Genomic DNA, 19,291 nt, shown 5'->3' with positions numbered 1-19,291 from the left:
GACACTTATGGACTCTCACTGGCCCAATATATGAAAATGAATAGCCTCTAGCCATAGGTTTGAAATATGAGGCTATAAGATTAAATGATAAAGAAGGAAAAAGATAAATCTTTACTTCAAGAAAATTCACATAAATTTAGCCCCAAGAAGAGTCCTGTGGCATTCTTTAATATGATTCTGAATATATTGTCTGAAAACTCTATTTTAAATATATAATTGTTAATAAGCATTATTATTTAGAATGACTTGATACTCCAAAAATAAAAAAGTGCAACTCTATCTATCAGAGTATTAACACAGTCCATGTAAAAATATAAATGTATTTTAGTGAATTCAAAACACCATAGTTGTCAACACTGAGTTGGTGCTATACACGGAGCTGTACCTATGCATGCTTTCATAAGTTTTAAAGCCCAGTAAATGTAATGGTAAGTACCCTAAAAGCTTCTCGCAGACCCCCATTATCAGCAATATTTTCTCCCAGGGTCCTCTTCCCTTTCACCTAAGAGAAAGAAAATAAGAATGTGTTTCACAGTCAACTACCATTCAGCAAAAGACATGTAAATATTACAGGAAGAAAACATCATATTTTAAAGAGAAAATTACATACAATAAATAAAACTTGGATATGATGTGTTTTGAGATAGTAAACTAGCCCAAGCAAGATGTTTCTGAATGTGGCCATTTTTATCTTGCTACTCTGCATTACTTTCTCAGCCATCTCTTTATTCACGCTAATTGAGTCAGCTTCAATAAAACATTAACAATATTCTAAATGGCTCTGGTTTAGTGGAAGAAATAGAAATGTCAATATCCAGAGGACTGTCTCTGATTGGCTCACATAATTTGAGGGTTTTTTCCTATTGTCTCTGTGTCTCTAAAAGTTTGCCATCCACATAGGAACAAGATTTTAGACCCAACCATTATCATTTTACCTTCAGCTATTTCTATGAAACATTGAAAGGAAAGTTGTTCTCTTTGGGAAGAAAAATGAAAGAGACGTGGTACAGACTACAAGGTCAAGGTTTGAAATATGTATGACACCCAGCGAAGCATGGGGAGACATTCTTCTAAGCTTAAATGAGCTAGGATGGAAATAGTCTACGTTTATACATGCGCAGCCAAAGCTAACCTGCCATTTGCTTTTGTCTAGACAGGATTTTCCACTTGTCAGTGACTGAAGGAAAAATCAAAAGAACCATGTCTTGTGGCATATAGAAATTATATGAAATTCAAATCAGTATCTATAAATCAACTTTCATTAGCTCACAGCCAAGCCCACTAACATACACAGTCTGTGTTCCTTTTTTTGCTACAAGAGCAGTTTAGTATTTGCTATCTAGATTAAGGGTATGATAACCCTAGTACAGTAGGCAGAATTATGGCTTCTTAAAGACATCCACATCAAAATTCCCAGAAATTCAGGAATAAGTTACCTAACAATGGCAAAAGTGACTTTTAAAATGTGATTAAGTTGAAGAACCTACCATACCATAATTATGAGTGTCCTTATAAAAGGAAAAGGAAGACCAGAGAATATCAGAGTGGTACAGTGGTCATTGTTGGCTTTTAAGAAGGAAGGGGTCTTAGTTACTGTTCTATTGCTGTAACAAGATGCTATGACCACAGCAACTTTTATAAATGAAAGCATTTAATTGGGTACTCCCTTACAGATCAGAGGTTTTTTTTTTCCATTATTGTCATAGTGGGACACATAGCGGCATGCAAGCAAACACGGTGCTAGAGAGGTAGCTGAGAATTCTATATCTGAATCAGTGGGTAGTAAGAAGAGAGCAGACATACTGGGCCTGACTTGAGCTTCTGAAAAGTCAAAGTCGAAGCCCTAGTGACACATGTCCTCCAACAAAGCCACTCCAACAACATCATACTTCTTAATAGTGTAACTCTATATGAGCCTATGGGGGACGTTTTCATTCAAGGCACCACAGAAGGGATCATAAGCCAAGAAGTGTTGATAGCCTCAGAAACAAAGAAAATGCAGGAGACAGACTCTTCCCAAGTACCCTCTACAAAGGAAGACATCCATTCTGGCATCTTTCTTTTAGGCTACAGAGACTTGAGTCACACTTTTGACATATAGAATCTTGTGAAAATAAATTTGTTTTTTTTTAAGTAACTAAGTTCATAGTAATTTTCTATATCAGCAAGAGGAAACTAGTACACCCTACTCCCACGCCACAGATCCTACCAAAAACTTACTTTTAAGTTAGCCCAACTACTGATGTATCAAGCAATGCTAGCAAATAAAAATAAATCTTAAGGAAACAAGATTCAGAATGATCACCCAGAACCCCTATCACCCTTTGCTTTATTCTCCTAAAGTTATCATTTTGGCTCTGCTTACACTCTTTTTCTACATCCCAGGGATATGAGGACTATTGTCAACACTTTTGTTTAAAAAACAAGCATTTGAAACTCAAAGCAGGCCATGGATTCAAAAAAAGAAAGAAACTAAAAAATAGTTACATCATAAGCCTTTCCTCCTTCCAACCCTCCCCAAGTCTCCCCCTCTTGTCTCCCTCTCAAATTCTTGGCCCCTGTTTCTCTAATTGCCAATTCATAGAAAGCTACTTGTATGCATATGACTTCAGAGCCTCCCAGTGCTTTCCCTTCTCTACCAAGAATTTGCAACCACTTGAGCCTATGGAAGTAGCATAGGTCACCTTCCAGTGACTAACTGATGTGCTGGTAGAGCTGCCAGCCCCTTATCCCTGAGCTGAACAACTTCTGGAGTGCATTCTCTAGAATCTTATTTAGTATCAAGAGTAACACTCAGTTTCCCTCAGAGCCAAGGGCAGCCTTTTCATGAACTGTTTTCTCTGTGAATCACTCACTTAAGGAGTCCCTTCTTGGATTTTGATTATAAGGAAGTTGCTCTAAGACAGAATGATTAAGAAAAATACATTTGTCAGGTATTCAAACCCAGGTAAACCTCTGTTGCTGGAGCTCTTGTTGTATAACACATGCTTTCTCAAGTCTCATTTATTTTTATTTTTATTTTTATTTTTATTTTTATTTATATACATACATGCTTGAATCCATCTCCTTCCTTTTCATTCTAAACTTTACATCGAAATTACAGACTTCTGGAGTGGCCTCATCCCTCTAATGCCTCATACTTTGAGCCACTGCAGAAGAGCACAGGAGACCAGGCTTGACCACTATAGATGCACTGCCTACTGACATTCTGCATCTGTGGTGACTCAACTAAGTTCTTCCTTAATCACTGCAAAGAAAAATCAGGTGCAGAGGACAGACTCATACAAATGAAGCCTGGAAATAAAATCTGACCATTTATGTCTACAAAAGAATCGCATACGCATAAACACACAAGCACACACATGTGTGCGTATGCACACACATACACAGAGGCATTTCCATTTAATCCCTTCTATGGGAATGAGACTGAAGCAGTTTTCTGATGATTAAATGAATTTATATTGAGACAGATATGCTCTTATGATCATTATCCCATTTTCAAAATTACATCTCAGTATCTGACACTTTGGGCAAACAAATAGATGCTGAAGAACATAATAAATATATATTTGATGATATAATCATATATGTATGGATAAACATAAGTAAATGAGAGCATGCTACAGTCATGTATGAGTATGTCTTGGAATCATACAATTCTGAACTCTAAAACAGACTCTACAGAAAGTGAGTTATATTAAATTCTACAAAAATAAAACTCACATTCATAAAGATTTAAATGTATAATATCAGAACAATTTTAAAAACTTTCCTGGGTGAAAAATAAGCATCTCCTGTGATGGTTTGAATGAACTTATATATTTCAATACTTGGTCCTCAGTTCATGGAACTGTTTAGGAATGATTGGGAAGTATGATTTTGTTGTAGGAGGTGTGTCATCAGGGGATGAACTTTGAAGTTTTAAAAGCCCATGCCATTCCCAGTTAGCTTGAATCTCTCTCTCTCTCTCTCTCTCTCTGACTTATGGTTCTCTCTGACTTATGGTTGTTATCTCAACATGTAAGCTCTCAACTATAGTTCCATTACCATTCCTGTCTATCTGCTGCCATGCTCCCCATCATGATAGCCATAGGCCGTAACAGTCTGAACTGTAATGCTCAAATTAAACGCTTTCTTTTTTTATAAGTTGTCTTTGTTGTAATGTCTTATCAAAGCAAGAGAAAAGTAACTGAGTAACTTCCTATCCAATCTGAGTACAGGAGACATCTTCATAGGCCAGAAAACAAAGACAAAAGGTTATTTTAAGAGAGATTAAGTATCTTGGAATTTTAAAAATGTTTTGATTTTGTGTGTCGAAAGATAGTACTGAAAAAGAAATCTTAAATGATGAGTAATACACTTGAGGGAGATACATATAAGGGGAACAACAAGTTTTAAAGCCCTTTTATTTTAGAGGCTCTCATAATTGGCAATAAAAGGTAAAGTTCCATAGATATATACATTTCCATCCATCACTGGTGAAAATATGAAATTTTATTCTAGTGACAATAGAAATGTATCCCACAGGAAAAAACCATATGCATAAAAAGTGTTTATCACATCAGCCTTTCTAACTGAAAATTATCCCCTTGGGTAAGAGGTTAGTTGACTAGGTTATGGTATTCACACCAGGAATTCTTAGGCCATCGCCAGAAGCAATTAACTAAAGCTGCATGTGTCTGTCTTTACCTGAACACTGGAGAAAAGTGTAGCAGGGTTATTAACACAGACTACGGGCAGGGAAGATAAGAGAAAAAAGGAAGGAGACAAAAATAAAGGCAAATAGGAAAGGGACAAAATTTTACATCCTCAGAATATGGATAAAATTGCATTTATCTTCATGTAAGACTATATACATACGTATTATGACACAAAATGAACATTTCAAATGTGCATTGCTTTTGTTCAAACTTTTAGAACTAAATGCTTGATTCTCAGATTCTTTGGTTCAAAGTGATGAGATGGTATTTCAGTTAATAACACCTAATAATGGTTTGGGTAGAATTTTTTTGACAATGTGAAATGTAGGAGATTTTTAAGAATGTTGTGCTTATTTGTGCTAGGGGATTTGTGATGTCACTAATGTGTAAGCCTGTGATTCTCCAAATTCAAAGTCTGTTAGAACTACCTGAGCACATGTGAATGACTCCCAGACTATCAGGCTAGATAGTCTAAAGATTGAGAAGGTCTGGGAAAGAATCAAGAATTTGTATTTCTAACAAGTTGTCAGGGAAGGCAGATGTTGTGGATCCCAGAAGCATGCTTAGAAAACCAATGGACTAAAGCAAGCTAATGTCTAAATGAAGAAAAATGGCCCACAAGGCTTCCCCCACACAGGCACACAGCCACAGCTGTACTCACATTTAAGCCGGCTTTCTTCCAATAATAGTTGCTATACTGGTTAATCATGCATTTTGTTTTTTCCTTAAACTTTTCTTCTGATTCCACAGACCACCACGGATCAAGGTTTCCATTTTTATCATATTTTCTACCTGACATAAAGGAAGGTTACAAGAAATCCATGTTACTTCATAAAAGCTGAAATCGTCATCTTTCCTTTTCTGTACCTGGACATACTTTCCAAACTAGTCCTGACAGCACAGGATGCTGTCCCTGAGATTAGCTCCCACAACATCTCCAGTGTCATGGATTAATTTAATTGTAAAAAGCAGGGGAAGGAAGCAAAGAATTGAGGGAGTTCTTCCCTTGAAATGAACAAAGGACATTTTAAAAATGAGATTCATCAATTTAACACATGCACCAGTCTTCTCCAATCTTGGCTTCCTTTTTTCATCTCCTCTGACCTGAAAAGTTCTCTGGCAAGCAAAATTAGTTTCCTTCATCCAAAAAGCAGAGGTAACTGAAGAACCACTACCAGTGAAATTCCAAATAATCCATAGGAACAGCCCTAGTGAGTCATCCAAACCATAGGACCACAGAACCTGACTCAGCCCTATAGCAACCTGCTTCCTCTAAGTTGCCAGGAGCCAAGAGACACATAAACCCTCTGTTATGAATCATTCCACAGTCATCAGTGTGGATAGAAGACCCATCTGTCCTGCTTGGATGAGGAATGTTGCTCTAAAAAGAGAACTTGGAACAGGGATGGAAATCTCCAGAACGTAATGGGGGAGGGTTTCTACATGGTCTCTCATTCTTCATCTTCTCTATACCCTCCAGAACAATGATTTGGGTATACGTCTCCTATTTTCAAGGATACTACTAGAATCAAAGGCATGGTTTGACTTTAATTACACAGAAAGTTCCCTACCTAAGTCTCCAAAGAAAATGCTAGTAAGAAAAAACATACATGCAAGGCCCTCTAAGCAAAAGTATTCACTGGAACAGTCCAAAGCTCTTCAGCAAGGCTGCTTGTTATTAACACTACCCCCCAGAAGTGGAGTTACTGTCCTCCAACCACTAACACATTGGTCATCAGTTACTAGGCCTCTACTCATATGTGCAATACATTGTGCTACACACTGTTCCTAGGATAAAATCGCCACCATTAGATTCTATCCTGTGAGCGAGACCTAGAAGAAAGGTCCAGAACCAATCAAGCACCATGTGCCTTTGTTTCTTAGTTAAGAATCTTCTCTTAGATAAACTAACTACTCAATGGCAAAAAGGCTAGCTTGAGAACTCTGGTGATTAAAAGTCAGTTACAGGAGCAAGAGATCAGAGGAGCAAGAGGTGGTGAGACAAAGAGGGGATTAAGGAAGTGTTAGTGAGACCTAAGAAGAATTATTCAGAAGAAAAGGAAGCCAATTTCTCTCTTATCCCAGAATGGGCATCCAGAAAAGGATGTTGGAGATTACCTGGTCTTGCTAGGTTTTTAAGGCTGTCTACAAATCATTGTGTTAGTCTGAATGCTATTTAAGTGCAAAAGGGAAAGAGGGAGAAAGGGAGACAGAGACAGAGACAGAAACAGAAACAGAGAGACAGAGACTGTCCAGTCTCTGAAAATTAAGAAGAAAAAACAAAATGATGATTTAAAATAACAACTCTTGGCCTAGTAAGATGAATCATCAGGTTAAGCCACTTACTACTATGTCTGGTGACTTGATTTCAATACTCTGAAGACACATGGGAAGGGGAGAACCAATCCTGCAAGTTGTCCCTTGATCTACACACACACACACACACACACACACACACACACACACGCTCACTCACATGCACACACACACACAAAGTGTGTCATAAAAACTTTTAAAAAGGATAACTCCCAAAGGAGATACTTTTAGTTGTTATCTCGCCTTTCCCTAGAGCATATTTGTACTGTTATTAACTGTGAATATACGCCGATATAAAGAAAAACAGGAAAGAAGCACTTGAGATTATACAAAGCAATCAGGCAGCCAAGTTCCCAAGGCTAACTTCCTAATTAAGCAGCACATACAATCATCTCAGGGGCAGAGCTCACACCTCCAGAGAAAACATCCTAAGATGGCAAGGAGGAAAAAACAAAGAGGGAAAGCTACAATATAATTCCTGGAACTGCTGCAGCAGCCCCAACAATACTGTTCTGAATGCAAAGAGGCTTTTATGGAAACTACAAAGTCTTTCTTTTTTTTTTTCCATTTTACCCTGATCACCAACTGGAATAGTTATTTATTGCAAGCTATCACAGCAAAACATGAGAAAAGTTTGCAATCAGCAATCATAATTTTTGGGATAATCTTCAATCTATGATGATGCCACTATGAAAAGATAATAACAACAATTAACACCATACAATCAACATTATTATAAAAAGGAACATCTTATAAAAGGAACTAGCACTTACCATTATTATCAAATCCATGTGTAAACTCATGGCCCACAATTACTCCTATAGCACCATAACTCAGGGATCTATGTCATAAATAAACAATTTGGAAAAATTATAGATATGAATCTGACAGCATAATCCTTTAATTTTTTAGTGAAAAAAACAAGATTATAAACAGTTTTTAGTAATATTAACAAAAATCTCTAACAATCACATACAAAAATGTATTTAACAATTCTTCTAAACATACCCTTCTAATCAAAACAAAGAAGTATAAATTCTAACATTGTCACAGTGACCTTATATGAGCTTTAGTGCCCTGCATTGTGAAATAAGGGATGTGAAAAACAACATTCCTAAAGTCCTTTCCAGTCTCAAGACATCTGTGGTTTTATATCTGTTGCAGTGACAGTTTGCATTTAAATACCTAAAGATGGGCTTGAAAATATAAATAATATAAATATACTATTTATTTTTTTCCTGAAAACTTGCTGCAAAGTCACTATAATCTTAGCAGTTAAATTGTTTTCTAAATGTAGTCATAAAAAAAGGAAGAGAGTGGAGCTTAAAAGGGATCTGTCTGTTTGGAAATTAGTCACGTTCCTCTGTTTCTGTGACAGACAAGCTGACAGCTGAATAGCAAAGACTGTGAAGCCTTAATCAGATTTTGGGCAAGTGTTATATTATTTCTCTTCACTTCTGAGAAAGCACGTGGTAGATTATCTATAAGGATAGCCACCACCAACACCACCTACCCTTAAGTACACATGTCCTCTCTTCTCCTACCAAGATATGTTCTATTTCCTTGTCCTTGATTCTGCTCTGGCCATGAGACTTGTAACCAATAGACTACATAGTATAAAGGGCCAAGGAGGCTTCTAGAACTAGACCTTAAGACACCTTGCACTTTTCACCTGCAGCCTTTCTTTAAGTTAGCAATAATGTAAAGAAATTTGACAGCCTGGTTGAAGGGCAAGTGGCCTGATAAAGCAATGGAGAAACTCCAAAATGTAAGGGATTCTCGCTGAAGAAAGAAAGACCCTTCTGGGCCCCATCCATCAGAAGAGCAGGAAGGAGTGAAGGTATTCTAAACAGTCTAGCTCAGTGGGGCAAGCTCAAACCAAACTGTAGAGTTTGGGAGCCAGTAAATGACTGTTTGGCAGTAGTGATGGTTTAAATAGGTTTGGCTCCCATAGCTTCATGTGTTTGACTATCCTTAGCCCATAGAGAATGGTATGTGCCCTTGTTGGAATAAATGTGGCCTTGTTAGAGAAAGTATGCCACTGGGGTGAGCTCTGAGGTTTCCGAAGCTCAAGGTAGGCCTAGTAGTTTGCTCTCTCTTCTTCTGCTGCTTGCTGATCCAGATGTAGATTTCTCCACTTCTTCTCCAGCACTAACTATGTAGGGTTTTGTGACGCTATACATCTCACCATGATGATAATGGACTGAACCTCTGAACTATAAGCCAGCCCCAATTAAATGTCGTCCTTTATAAGGGTTACCATGACCATGGTGTCTCTTCACAGCAATAAAACCCTAACTAAGACAGTGGTGCTTTATTATACAGCATAGATAATTGGAGCAAAGTACAAAGAGAAAAGTTGAATAAATCAATGAACTTCCCAGATGCATGTGTCTAGAATTTTCTCTCTAGCATAATCTCCATGAAAACAAAATCCTCATCTTATTTATTCACCACTAAATTATCTGTTCCTAGTAAAACAATAAGAAAATTAACCGTGACTTAATTCATGATTAATTAGCCTTACCATGTCATGTAAGGGACACATGTGTCTTACATGGAAACTATGTAAATCAGTTAACCTATAGGTAAAAATTATAGACAATTTAGAATCTTTATTATAAGATTTGTAATTATGCTAAAAATATTTCACAGTTGGTCCCTGGCATACAACATCAAAGTCATTCAGCAAACAGAAAGGACAAAAGCTGGAAAGAACAGAATTTTTTGAAGTAACATGTTATTACAGGACATAATGATCCTTAACATGCTAATTGTTTGTCTTAACTGTACCCAAGGAAGTGCTGTTAAGATTTAATTTTTCCCCTTGGTGGCAATTCTTTCCTTTGTTATTTCTTTCCTGCAAGGTAATTTGCATTTGAAAAAATGTTTCCTACTGTTTTTCCATCATTACAAACCTTCATTAAAGAAGTAAGAGTAAAATTACACATTTCAATCATAGAGCTATCATAGCCTATGTGGGACAAACTTGTAATTTCACGCGGTGCTAATTTTTTGCAGCAGTAGCTAGCACTGTGTGACCTGCAACATTTTGATTTCCCACATTTCTCAATCTTCCACACACCCTCAGTCACTGCTATTGACTGGGTAAATTTAAGGGATGGGCAATGGGAACATATAGAAAGTACTGTGCGATAAACGTCCCTTCAGAAGGACTGCTCCAACAATTTTTTTATTTGCAAAGCATGATAGGGAATTCCAAAATGATTGAATCATTGTAAGTCTCAATTCTCAGTCACAAAAATGACAATCCTTTGGACAAGAGACAAAGAAAAAGCTATTTTGTATGGCTAAACCTTAGAATGGTGATGTTTTATAGTATTGCTTTGATATCCTCTATATTTCCAATGCAAATTATTTAAATTAGCATGCCATAAAAAAATCAACTTATGTGTCTCTTAGAATACAACTGGCTGGGCAGAAACTGGGGGGCTTCCTGCATTATAAATCGAGTTCTCCAAAGGGGAAAGGAACAGTGTTACTTTACTACCTCTTCAGTCTCTCTTTACTTATCATCTGAGGCCTTTAACACATACACAAGATTTGATGTCAATTATAAAACAATTACACTACTGTCTGCATTCACTGTGACCTCAGGCTGCTATCAAGTAGGGGGTACCTTACTCCTGTATCAGAAAATCATTTAAAAAAGAGAGAGAGAGAGACCTCTGAGATGACAGTAGTTATAAAATCCTTTGCCAAGTTCTTTTTTTATTATTTATTTTATCTGCATGAGTATTTTGCCTGAATGTATGTCTGTGTACTATGTGTGTACCTGGTACCCATGGCGGGTATTGAATCCTTGGGATCTAGAGTTACAGATGGTCGTGAGCATCATGTGGTATTAAGAATTGAACCCAGATCCTCTGGAAAAACAACCAAGTGTTCTTAACAGCTAAGTCATCTTATGAGCCCTCTTCCATGTTCTTGTTTTTCAATCATGAACTAGAGAACAGCATTTCCCACAGAAACATAGAAAGAAGAGCCTTGATGTTAAACAAAGCCAAATAAGTTCCTTCTAGAACTTGAGGAGTGAAGATAATGAAAGCGAAGAGAGGATAGCAACAGTTTCGTGGAACACTTTTAGAATGTGTTGTTTAAAGTTATTTACATTCCTGACCCTTTCCCTTGAAAATGATTTGGCTTGTCTCAGTCCTCAAAACTAGACCCAACACTCACATGTAGGCCACATGCTGACCAGCCTGAGCAAAAGGATACCTATTCCTTTGGTTCTCGTGGCTATCAATTAAGACAAAATAGATGACTGTCTGGGAATACTCTCACTGAAGTAACTCCTACCATTTCCATAGTCCAGTACAAAGTAGTCAAACAATGCATAACCTCTATTCATGGAAGCGATATATTAATAAAAAACAGATGGCTCACTCAAGTACCAACTATGTCTCAGCATACGTTAATACTAACAGACACTAACAATAATTCTTACGTTTCTGATTTTTATGTTTCTATAAAAACCCCACATCAATGGACCAAATAAACAAATCACTAAATTAATAATTTCCAAACATAAGCAGACCATTTCCAAGTTTTCAGCTATAGTTATATAACAATAGAAAACTCAGTTAAATTGTCTATGATAAGCAGAATCAAAGAATGCTAGGATTTTTTTCAGATTGAAGAGCACTTACAGAATTACTTAAACTTTTAATTTTATGAGCTAAGTGTGCATGTTTCTAGTCTTAATTATGGAGAAAAACAGAATCCAAATTCCTGAATACTGAAGAAAGCTAGTCAGCTAAGGGCCAGGATGTTACTAATGGATTTGATTAGATACAAACCTAAGATTTTGCATTTGCACTAACAATAGTTTTTCTCTGTAGTTGCCTCTATTGATGCCTGCCTATGTTCTCTCAGCATAGAGCATGTCTCAGTGCACTGATTACATTGCTTCTGAGGGCCAACTTAAAACTAGCTGCCTAGGGAGTTTCTCCAGTGATCAGAAATTATTTCACATAGGCTGGCTACTAAAGCATTGAAGGAATGTAACCTGGAGGATAAATAATCCTTATCTTGAAATATGTCCTATAGTTCCCCAGCAAGACTGATTTCCAGTTGCCCATGATATCACATTAGCTTTGTGGCACACATATGACTTCCCCAAGATGCCAGATGCTAATTCCTGGAACCTGTGAATGTGTTATGTTATATGGCAAAAAGGAACTAAGGTTGCAGATGGAATTAAAGTTGCTAACCAGGTGACCTTAAAAGAGAGCAATTACCCTGATTTAGCTGGGTGGGCCAAAAGTAACCACAAGTATCTTTAAAACAAAAGAGACAAAAGATGAGCTGTCAAAGGAAATGCTATTCTGACATTTTTAAAATGGGGGGAAAAGGCCATGGAAAAAGTAATGTAGGCCCCTCTAAAAGTCAGAAAAGCTAAGGAAGTAATTTATTCCCTAGAACTTCAAAAACTGGATCACACAAAGATAGCCTAGCATGTTTGGATAGTTTTAGTGGTAATTCTTTTTATTTATTTATTTATGCCAGCCAGAGAAATTTCATAGAACACAACGTATCATTTTCCTTCCCTCTCTGCTCCACCTCCTCATTCTCTGCTGAGGTTTCCTGGTACCACACTCCAAAGGAACTACTTATATCCTTATGACAAGAACGGCTTCTGAGAAGCCCAATCAAAACACAATCATATATTTCTCTAATTTTTACCTGTATGAGATATTATCTCATTTAACCTACATAATCATATAGAAGTTCTCACCTATCCAAATGTAAATACAAGTGACAACTCCTAAAATCATAACTAAATTTGCCATACATTAATGGACCACAGCCACAAAAAAAGCATATAAAGAAATAATAGTGTTGTTGACAGTGAATATTATGAGAAACTCCACTATATATAGAAATTATGAGTTATATTTATCTACAATCTGTTTGTAAACAGCTGCCCCTAAGTCCAGACCTGTCAATTTTGACCTATGGTATAGTTATGTGGTTATATTTTTAATGACACTTTTAATTATATCACTTCATAAACTTCAGCATTTTTGTTCTAAATTCCTCCTTTGACATTCAATACCCTCCAATATCAAACTAAAATTTTTATGACTTCTCTTTGTATATTTCTTGATCAGTGAACCTACCCTCTGTCATTCCATAAAGCATAAATGTGTAAAAAATATAAAATTCTGTATAGAAACCAGTTTTGCCATCTAGTCAAATACTCTGATGACAAAGATCACAAAACAAATACCTACTGAAAACTACAAAGACGTAGTTTTCAGTCAAAGCTTTCCTTCTGCTGAGTAACCATTAACTTGAAGTTGACTGTTTAAGAAACTGCCATGAGTCTCAGAAGAGACATTGGATTTGAATTTTTTTTTTTTTTTTTTTTTTGGTTTTTTCGAGACAGGGTTTCTCTGTGTAGCCCTGGCTGTCCTGCAACTCACTCTGTAGACCAGGCTGGCCTCGAACTCAGAAATTCGCCTGCCTCTGCCTCCCAAGTGCTGGGATTAAAGGCATGCGCCACCACGTTAAACACTACTGAGACTGTGAACTACTATGGGGACTTTTGAAGTTTGACTAAATGCATTTTGCATCATAATATGGCTACAACCCTATGGGGGCCAGGGAGTCAAATTCGGTGATTTGAATGAAAATGCCCCGCCCATAAGCTCAGAGAGAGTGGCACTATTAAAAGGTGTTGCCTCGTTGAAGTAAGCATTGCCTTGTTGAGGAAGCATGCCACTGGGGGTGGGCTTTGAGGTTTCAGATTCTCAAGCAAGGCCCAGTGTCACTCTCTCTTCCTGCTGTCTGCTGACCTGAAATGTAGCACCTGTCTCGGCTACCTCTCCAGCACCACGTCTGTCTGTGTACAGCCATGCTTCCCACCATGATGGCAATGGATTAAACCTCTGAACTCTAAGCCAGCCCCAGTTAAATGTTTTCATTTATAAGAGATGCTGTGGTCACAGTATCACTTTATACCACTTAGAACTTTAACTAAAATAGACTAGATATTCTGTCCTTGGCCGCAGTGACAAGTTCTTCTCTGCTAACTTGTCAAGGTCAGGCTTATTTTCTGATTTACTCACCGAGGGTATTCTGTTCCCCAAAAGAAAGGCTTCTGCAGCTCTCCAGCAGGAAATCCTGAGAGGATGGCAAGCAAACAAAAAATAGTAAGAATATGGAGATGATCAATATTCAGACTCTGGTTCCAACTACAGCCCAAATCGTCTAGATGCTCATCCAAACTACAAATGCAGTTGTAGATCCAAGGTATCTACAAGAGATCTATCTAGAGGTAATATTAATTCACCTGAGTCTGAAATAAGTACATGGAATCATTTCAAGGACATACAGATATACTATTGGCAGAGTCCAATACTGTCATATGCCCTGGAAGCTGCAGGATAGCCAGCAGGTTCCTGGATACACATAGGTATCAGTTTCTTAGGTATCCACTGTTGCAGGCACATGTGCCACAAATAAAGAATGGTTATGCATATGATACTGTTTATTGCATTGTATTTCTTTGTAATAGAATCTTTGAACTTTTATTTTATACATGGGTTCAAAGAAGGTCATAAAGCATGTGTGTGAAAAGAAGAGGTGCATACAATGTGCATGACAGTTGTTCCTAGGTGCCCTTTTGCACACCCAGCACTTATCCTGCCCAAGGAGTAAAGAAATACAGCTGTTCACACATAGAGTAGTCTAACAAGATACAGCTCAACTATCATAGTTTCATGTTACTCTAAACTCAACAGTTCTAGACCTGTACAGCTCCAAGAGGTCATGTTTTCCCTGTTGACTTGGGTTTGCTTAGATTACTAAAAGAAGTTCATAGTATTCTAAGAAATAGAATGATTCAAGTTCTCTGTTTTCATTTTCCCTTCATTCTTCCATGTATTTTCCAACCTTTCAAACTGAAATTGGCAACATACAACAAAAGGGAAATGAGGGAAATCTATCATTTCTTTACCTTCCAGTCTCTCCTTATTCATCACTAAGGGAAAGGTGAAGACTGTTGGTAGATAGGTGATTAAGAAGTAAAAGGCTGAGGATACAGCTCAACAGTAGAGGACTTGTATATAGTCTTTGGGGGCCAGCACTAACACCACCAAAAATGAAGTAAAATTAGTAGTAGTAGTAGTAGTAACAGCAGTAGTATAAAAATAGCTAAATTAGTTCTGTGCAGCATTTCTACATTGCTGGTGAGAAAAATCTACATATGTGTAGTACATGCTACAAAATACAAAGTGTGCCATTTTGGAAATTCCATAAACAAATTAAAGCATTCTTATTCACTTTTGAGACTTGCATTGTTGCATAAAAAGACAGAAGGAAAAACTCATGCAGTGACATAAAATTTTAGTTTTCCAAAGAACAGCAGTAAATAGCAGACAAAAATCACTGTTGGTGAGTCAAAAGTGAAGGTGATGTTTTCCATGTTAGCATTTGTGATGGCATTTGTTTTGCTTCCTGCATAGAAGGCCTTGCATCTTCATTTTACACTAAACCATACAAATTAGTTAGCAGATCTTGGATATAGGTGAATACAAGAACCACTTGGCTTTGCTCTTCCATGTCACCACTAAATTTTGTACCCTGTGCTGATCCTGGGAGTTGTGATTAATAGTCATTACAGCTGGGAGTTCAAAGCAACAGGAGACAGAATGGGAAGAGGGAAAGAAACCTTCTGTAATGTCCTTGTCTGCTTGAGAGCAGCTGCTCTAGGCCCCATGAGACTGAATGTTCTTTTATGAATTAAAATGTTCCTCTACTCTCTGCTCAACTTTCTACCTCCCCCTCCATTCCAGGACATGTTGGGGGGAAATGAAGCCAAGAAAGTAAGTCTTGAATTTAGAGATGAAGTACTCTTTTCATAAGACTCTCATATTCTATGTCTTTTATTATTAATATCAGAGTTTGAGATTTCAAGGTACAAAAACCTAATTGGAAAACAGAGATGGATCCAGTTAATGCTTCTCTCTTCCTGCTGCTTTCAAATAAAGAAAAACACAACTAATGTGATTGAATTTCAAGGCACAATGTTACTTTAATCTTCATAATTTCTACATTTCCTTAAACATCTTTGGCATCTTTACATTGATAGTTCATCCCTTTTTTGGTGATTTGATTTTAGTAAGTCATTCTGATTTAGATATATATGCGAATATGTATTACATATAAATGCAAATCACAGTGTTTATATGAAAATCCTATTTCACACAATAAATCACCCCAAAGCAATGATATTTTCTAATAAGAACAATGATCATAAGCCAATGTGATTTAATTATTCAATCATTATGGCTTCCCTGCCTGGTGATGTGCCCAGCTGGAAGCAGTTATGTCCACTGCCAAACTTGTCACAGAAAACAACTTACACCTGCATAAGCCTCCACTGCTGCAGCTTTTGCTGTTTTTAGGGGCCCCAGACTCCAGTGCTGAAGTCATCGCATCACCCTGATCAGCTATATCTTCTCAGCTTGTCAGGGCCTTGAAACCCAATAGTGATAAACTGAAGAATCTGATGCCCTTAGGCATGTTTTGCTGAAGTGAATGGATTAACAGTGTAAGCTGCATTTTTAGAGATGTCAACTATCAAGAGTGATAGATGGAAATCCCAACAAGGTCAATTCAATATCTTATCTCATAAAGTGGATAAGTTGTATTAGCAAAGGTGGAAGTGAGAAATAAATAAATGGGAAGGGAATTCGTTCTGTCTCCCTTTTCAATAGGTATCTATTATGTTTTCTCACCAACTCATTTTATTTCAATGTTTCCCCACTGCAGAATCACTCATTGCTTGTTCCAGACTTTTAAAGCTTTGTTTTTTAATCAGTATATTTATGGGAAGCATTCCTTACCGTGTGTGTGTGTGTGTGTGTGTGTGTGTGTGTGTGTGTGTGTGTGTAAGAGAGAGAGAGAGGTGGGGAGGGCGTTTTGGGTTGGCAAAAATTAATGATTTTATAAGAAGTATGGTTGGAGGGTAAGTTACTGCAAGCATGTTTTAAAGGACTAAATTTCTGGGTGATGATATGAGAAAATCCCTAAGAAGTAAAAAACTGAGTAGAAAGATGACATTTGGTGCAGTTCATAGAGGTCCCCTGCAATATATGTGTGCATATATGCATGCACGTACAATACAATTCAATTCTACACTAACAGACTGTGTTCTTTAAAAGGAAAGACAAGTTTCTTCTAACACAACAGATAGAGAGGGGAAACTCTGGGACAAAGCTCCAGTTTTGAATTTTTGCTTATGCACACCCCCATCGATGAGCAAAGCAGAAACCACCTATACTGAGCCACATGTGAGTACACACCTTGCCCAGATGCATACCCCTCAGCGCAGTCCACTACTTTGAATCACTTTGTGCTTTACAAGCCACACCTACCATATCTGACATCGAAACTACCAACTTCAGTATCTCTCCTCCTACCACACACAGTAACTTATAAGGAGCAACTCCCCAGACAACAAATGCCACAGCAAACCTCAGTTCTTTTCAAGGGAAAGTGTCATTTTTACCATTGTGTTTGTACAGTTGCCTACTATAAAACATAAAAACTGTGTTAAATTTTGATTAGGCCCCCACCTTTTGTTTTTAAATGTGTCAATGATAAGTTTTCTCATTTATTTTTATATTTATATAAAATAAAAATATGTGTGGGGGTAATTATGTGTGTATGTGTGCAGGTGTCCTTAGAGGCCAGAGACATTGAACCCACCTGGAGCTGGAATTTCAAGTAGTTGTAAGCCACCCAACATGGATGCTAGCAACTGAACCTTGGTCTTCGACAAGAGCAGGATATGCTCTTAACCACTGAGCCATCTCTCCAACCTGCAATCATAGCTTTTTGATTGCTGTATGCCATCCTCATTTTCCTGTAAACTCTGTGGCTTTTATTACATAATTTTGTGTACTTACAAAATTATGACAGGAATGTCATGGTATAGCCGGATGCACACATGCCAGTTGTTTTTAACTGTCATGAAGATTAAGCATCAGATCTTGTTTAACTAGTTTGCCAACTAGTTACTACTTAACTCGGAATAGGTCTTCAAATGTCCGTCTCTATGATTGCATGTGTTAGTCCAGGCACCACACTATGAGAAATACTGCCCAAGAAGTTGTCCAAGCACACTCTGAAGTTTAGTGCTACACTGTGTATAATTAAGACCACAATAAAGACTGCTATGTTGCAAATGAAAAAGTAAAGGACCAGTTTTAAAATTCTAGCATGGAAATAGTTTTCTATGAGTTACTATTGGGATAAAGTGAGGTATAAACATAAATAAATAAATAAATAAATAGTAATTCAATAACTCTTTTATATACTCAAAATAAGTACCCATCAAATACATACAAATTGATTTTAGTAATCACCTTTGGGAGGAAATTAGTATTCTAGGTGGTAGTTGGTCAGAAAGAGCTTTGAACATTAATGGTTTACATTTTGATTAGCCGAAAGAGCTTTGAACATTAATGGTTTACACTTTGATTAGCCAAAAGAGCTTTTGAACATTAATGGTTTACATTTTGATTAACCAAAGGTAATCAAATTTTTCACTAAAGTTAGCTGTTTTGGAAGTGTGTGTTTTACTGAAAATTCTTCTAAAAGCTATCAAATAACAGTTAACAACGCTTATATAGTGTTGTTTTGCTCTTGTATTGTTAATACGAACAAATCCCATTCCTATTTCAAGCAAAAAAATTAAACCTTGTAGGTATAGAATTTCAATGACTACAACTGTAGCAAAATAAAATATTGGCATCTCTATGCTGTAATCACTTCATTGTTTATTGTAATAATTTTTCTTTTTCTGATTTGTACCCTGGAAAGCCACAGAGACCTGATTTTAGTTTTCTACCTGGGTCAACATTTCATTTTGACTGAACTTTCTCTCCTATCAGTGAATACTGACTAACTTAATTGGAGCTCACAGAAATGCTGGACATAGAATGCAGACAGCTCCTATTGCTAGCCTTATTGCCAAAGAACTGATCACATTTAGTGGGTAATTATCCCAAGTTCAACGATCTGATTTCTATATTCATAAAGACATAGCTAAAGTTTTCCAGGAGAAGTTAAATGTTTCTGAGCTTCCGTAGCCATTTTATTATTGTAAAATCACTAATTAAATTTTTTCAGTGCAGCACATATAAAGATAAAATTAACAAATTACCCCATCACTCAGAAATTAAGAAAGCAAATGAATATACTCAGGACTGAAAAACTCACACTGTGTGTGTGTGTGTGTG

At 37.0% G+C, this 19,291-nt stretch overlaps 1 protein-coding gene across 1 annotated transcript in view; it reads right to left on the bottom strand.

Annotated features, from left to right (window-relative positions):
- The window catches only part of Phex (phosphate regulating endopeptidase X-linked), a 300,129-nt gene that overhangs the window by 14,526 nt on the left and 266,312 nt on the right, over nt 1-19,291 (bottom strand). The window contains exons 16-19 of the mRNA XM_021152917.2: nt 14,111-14,165; nt 7,790-7,857; nt 5,362-5,492; nt 437-502 (exon numbers count right to left, since the gene is read on the bottom strand). Coding sequence (XP_021008576.1) covers nt 437-502; nt 5,362-5,492; nt 7,790-7,857; nt 14,111-14,165 — 320 coding nt within the window. The remainder of the gene's footprint in view (nt 1-436; nt 503-5,361; nt 5,493-7,789; nt 7,858-14,110; nt 14,166-19,291) is intronic.

This window comes from Mus caroli, unplaced genomic scaffold (assembly GCF_978045245.1).
Source record: "Mus caroli unplaced genomic scaffold, Mus_caroli_1 scaffold_5, whole genome shotgun sequence".
NCBI lineage: Eukaryota > Metazoa > Chordata > Mammalia > Rodentia > Muridae > Mus > Mus caroli.
This window is presented reverse-complemented; position numbering and strand designations above follow the sequence as displayed.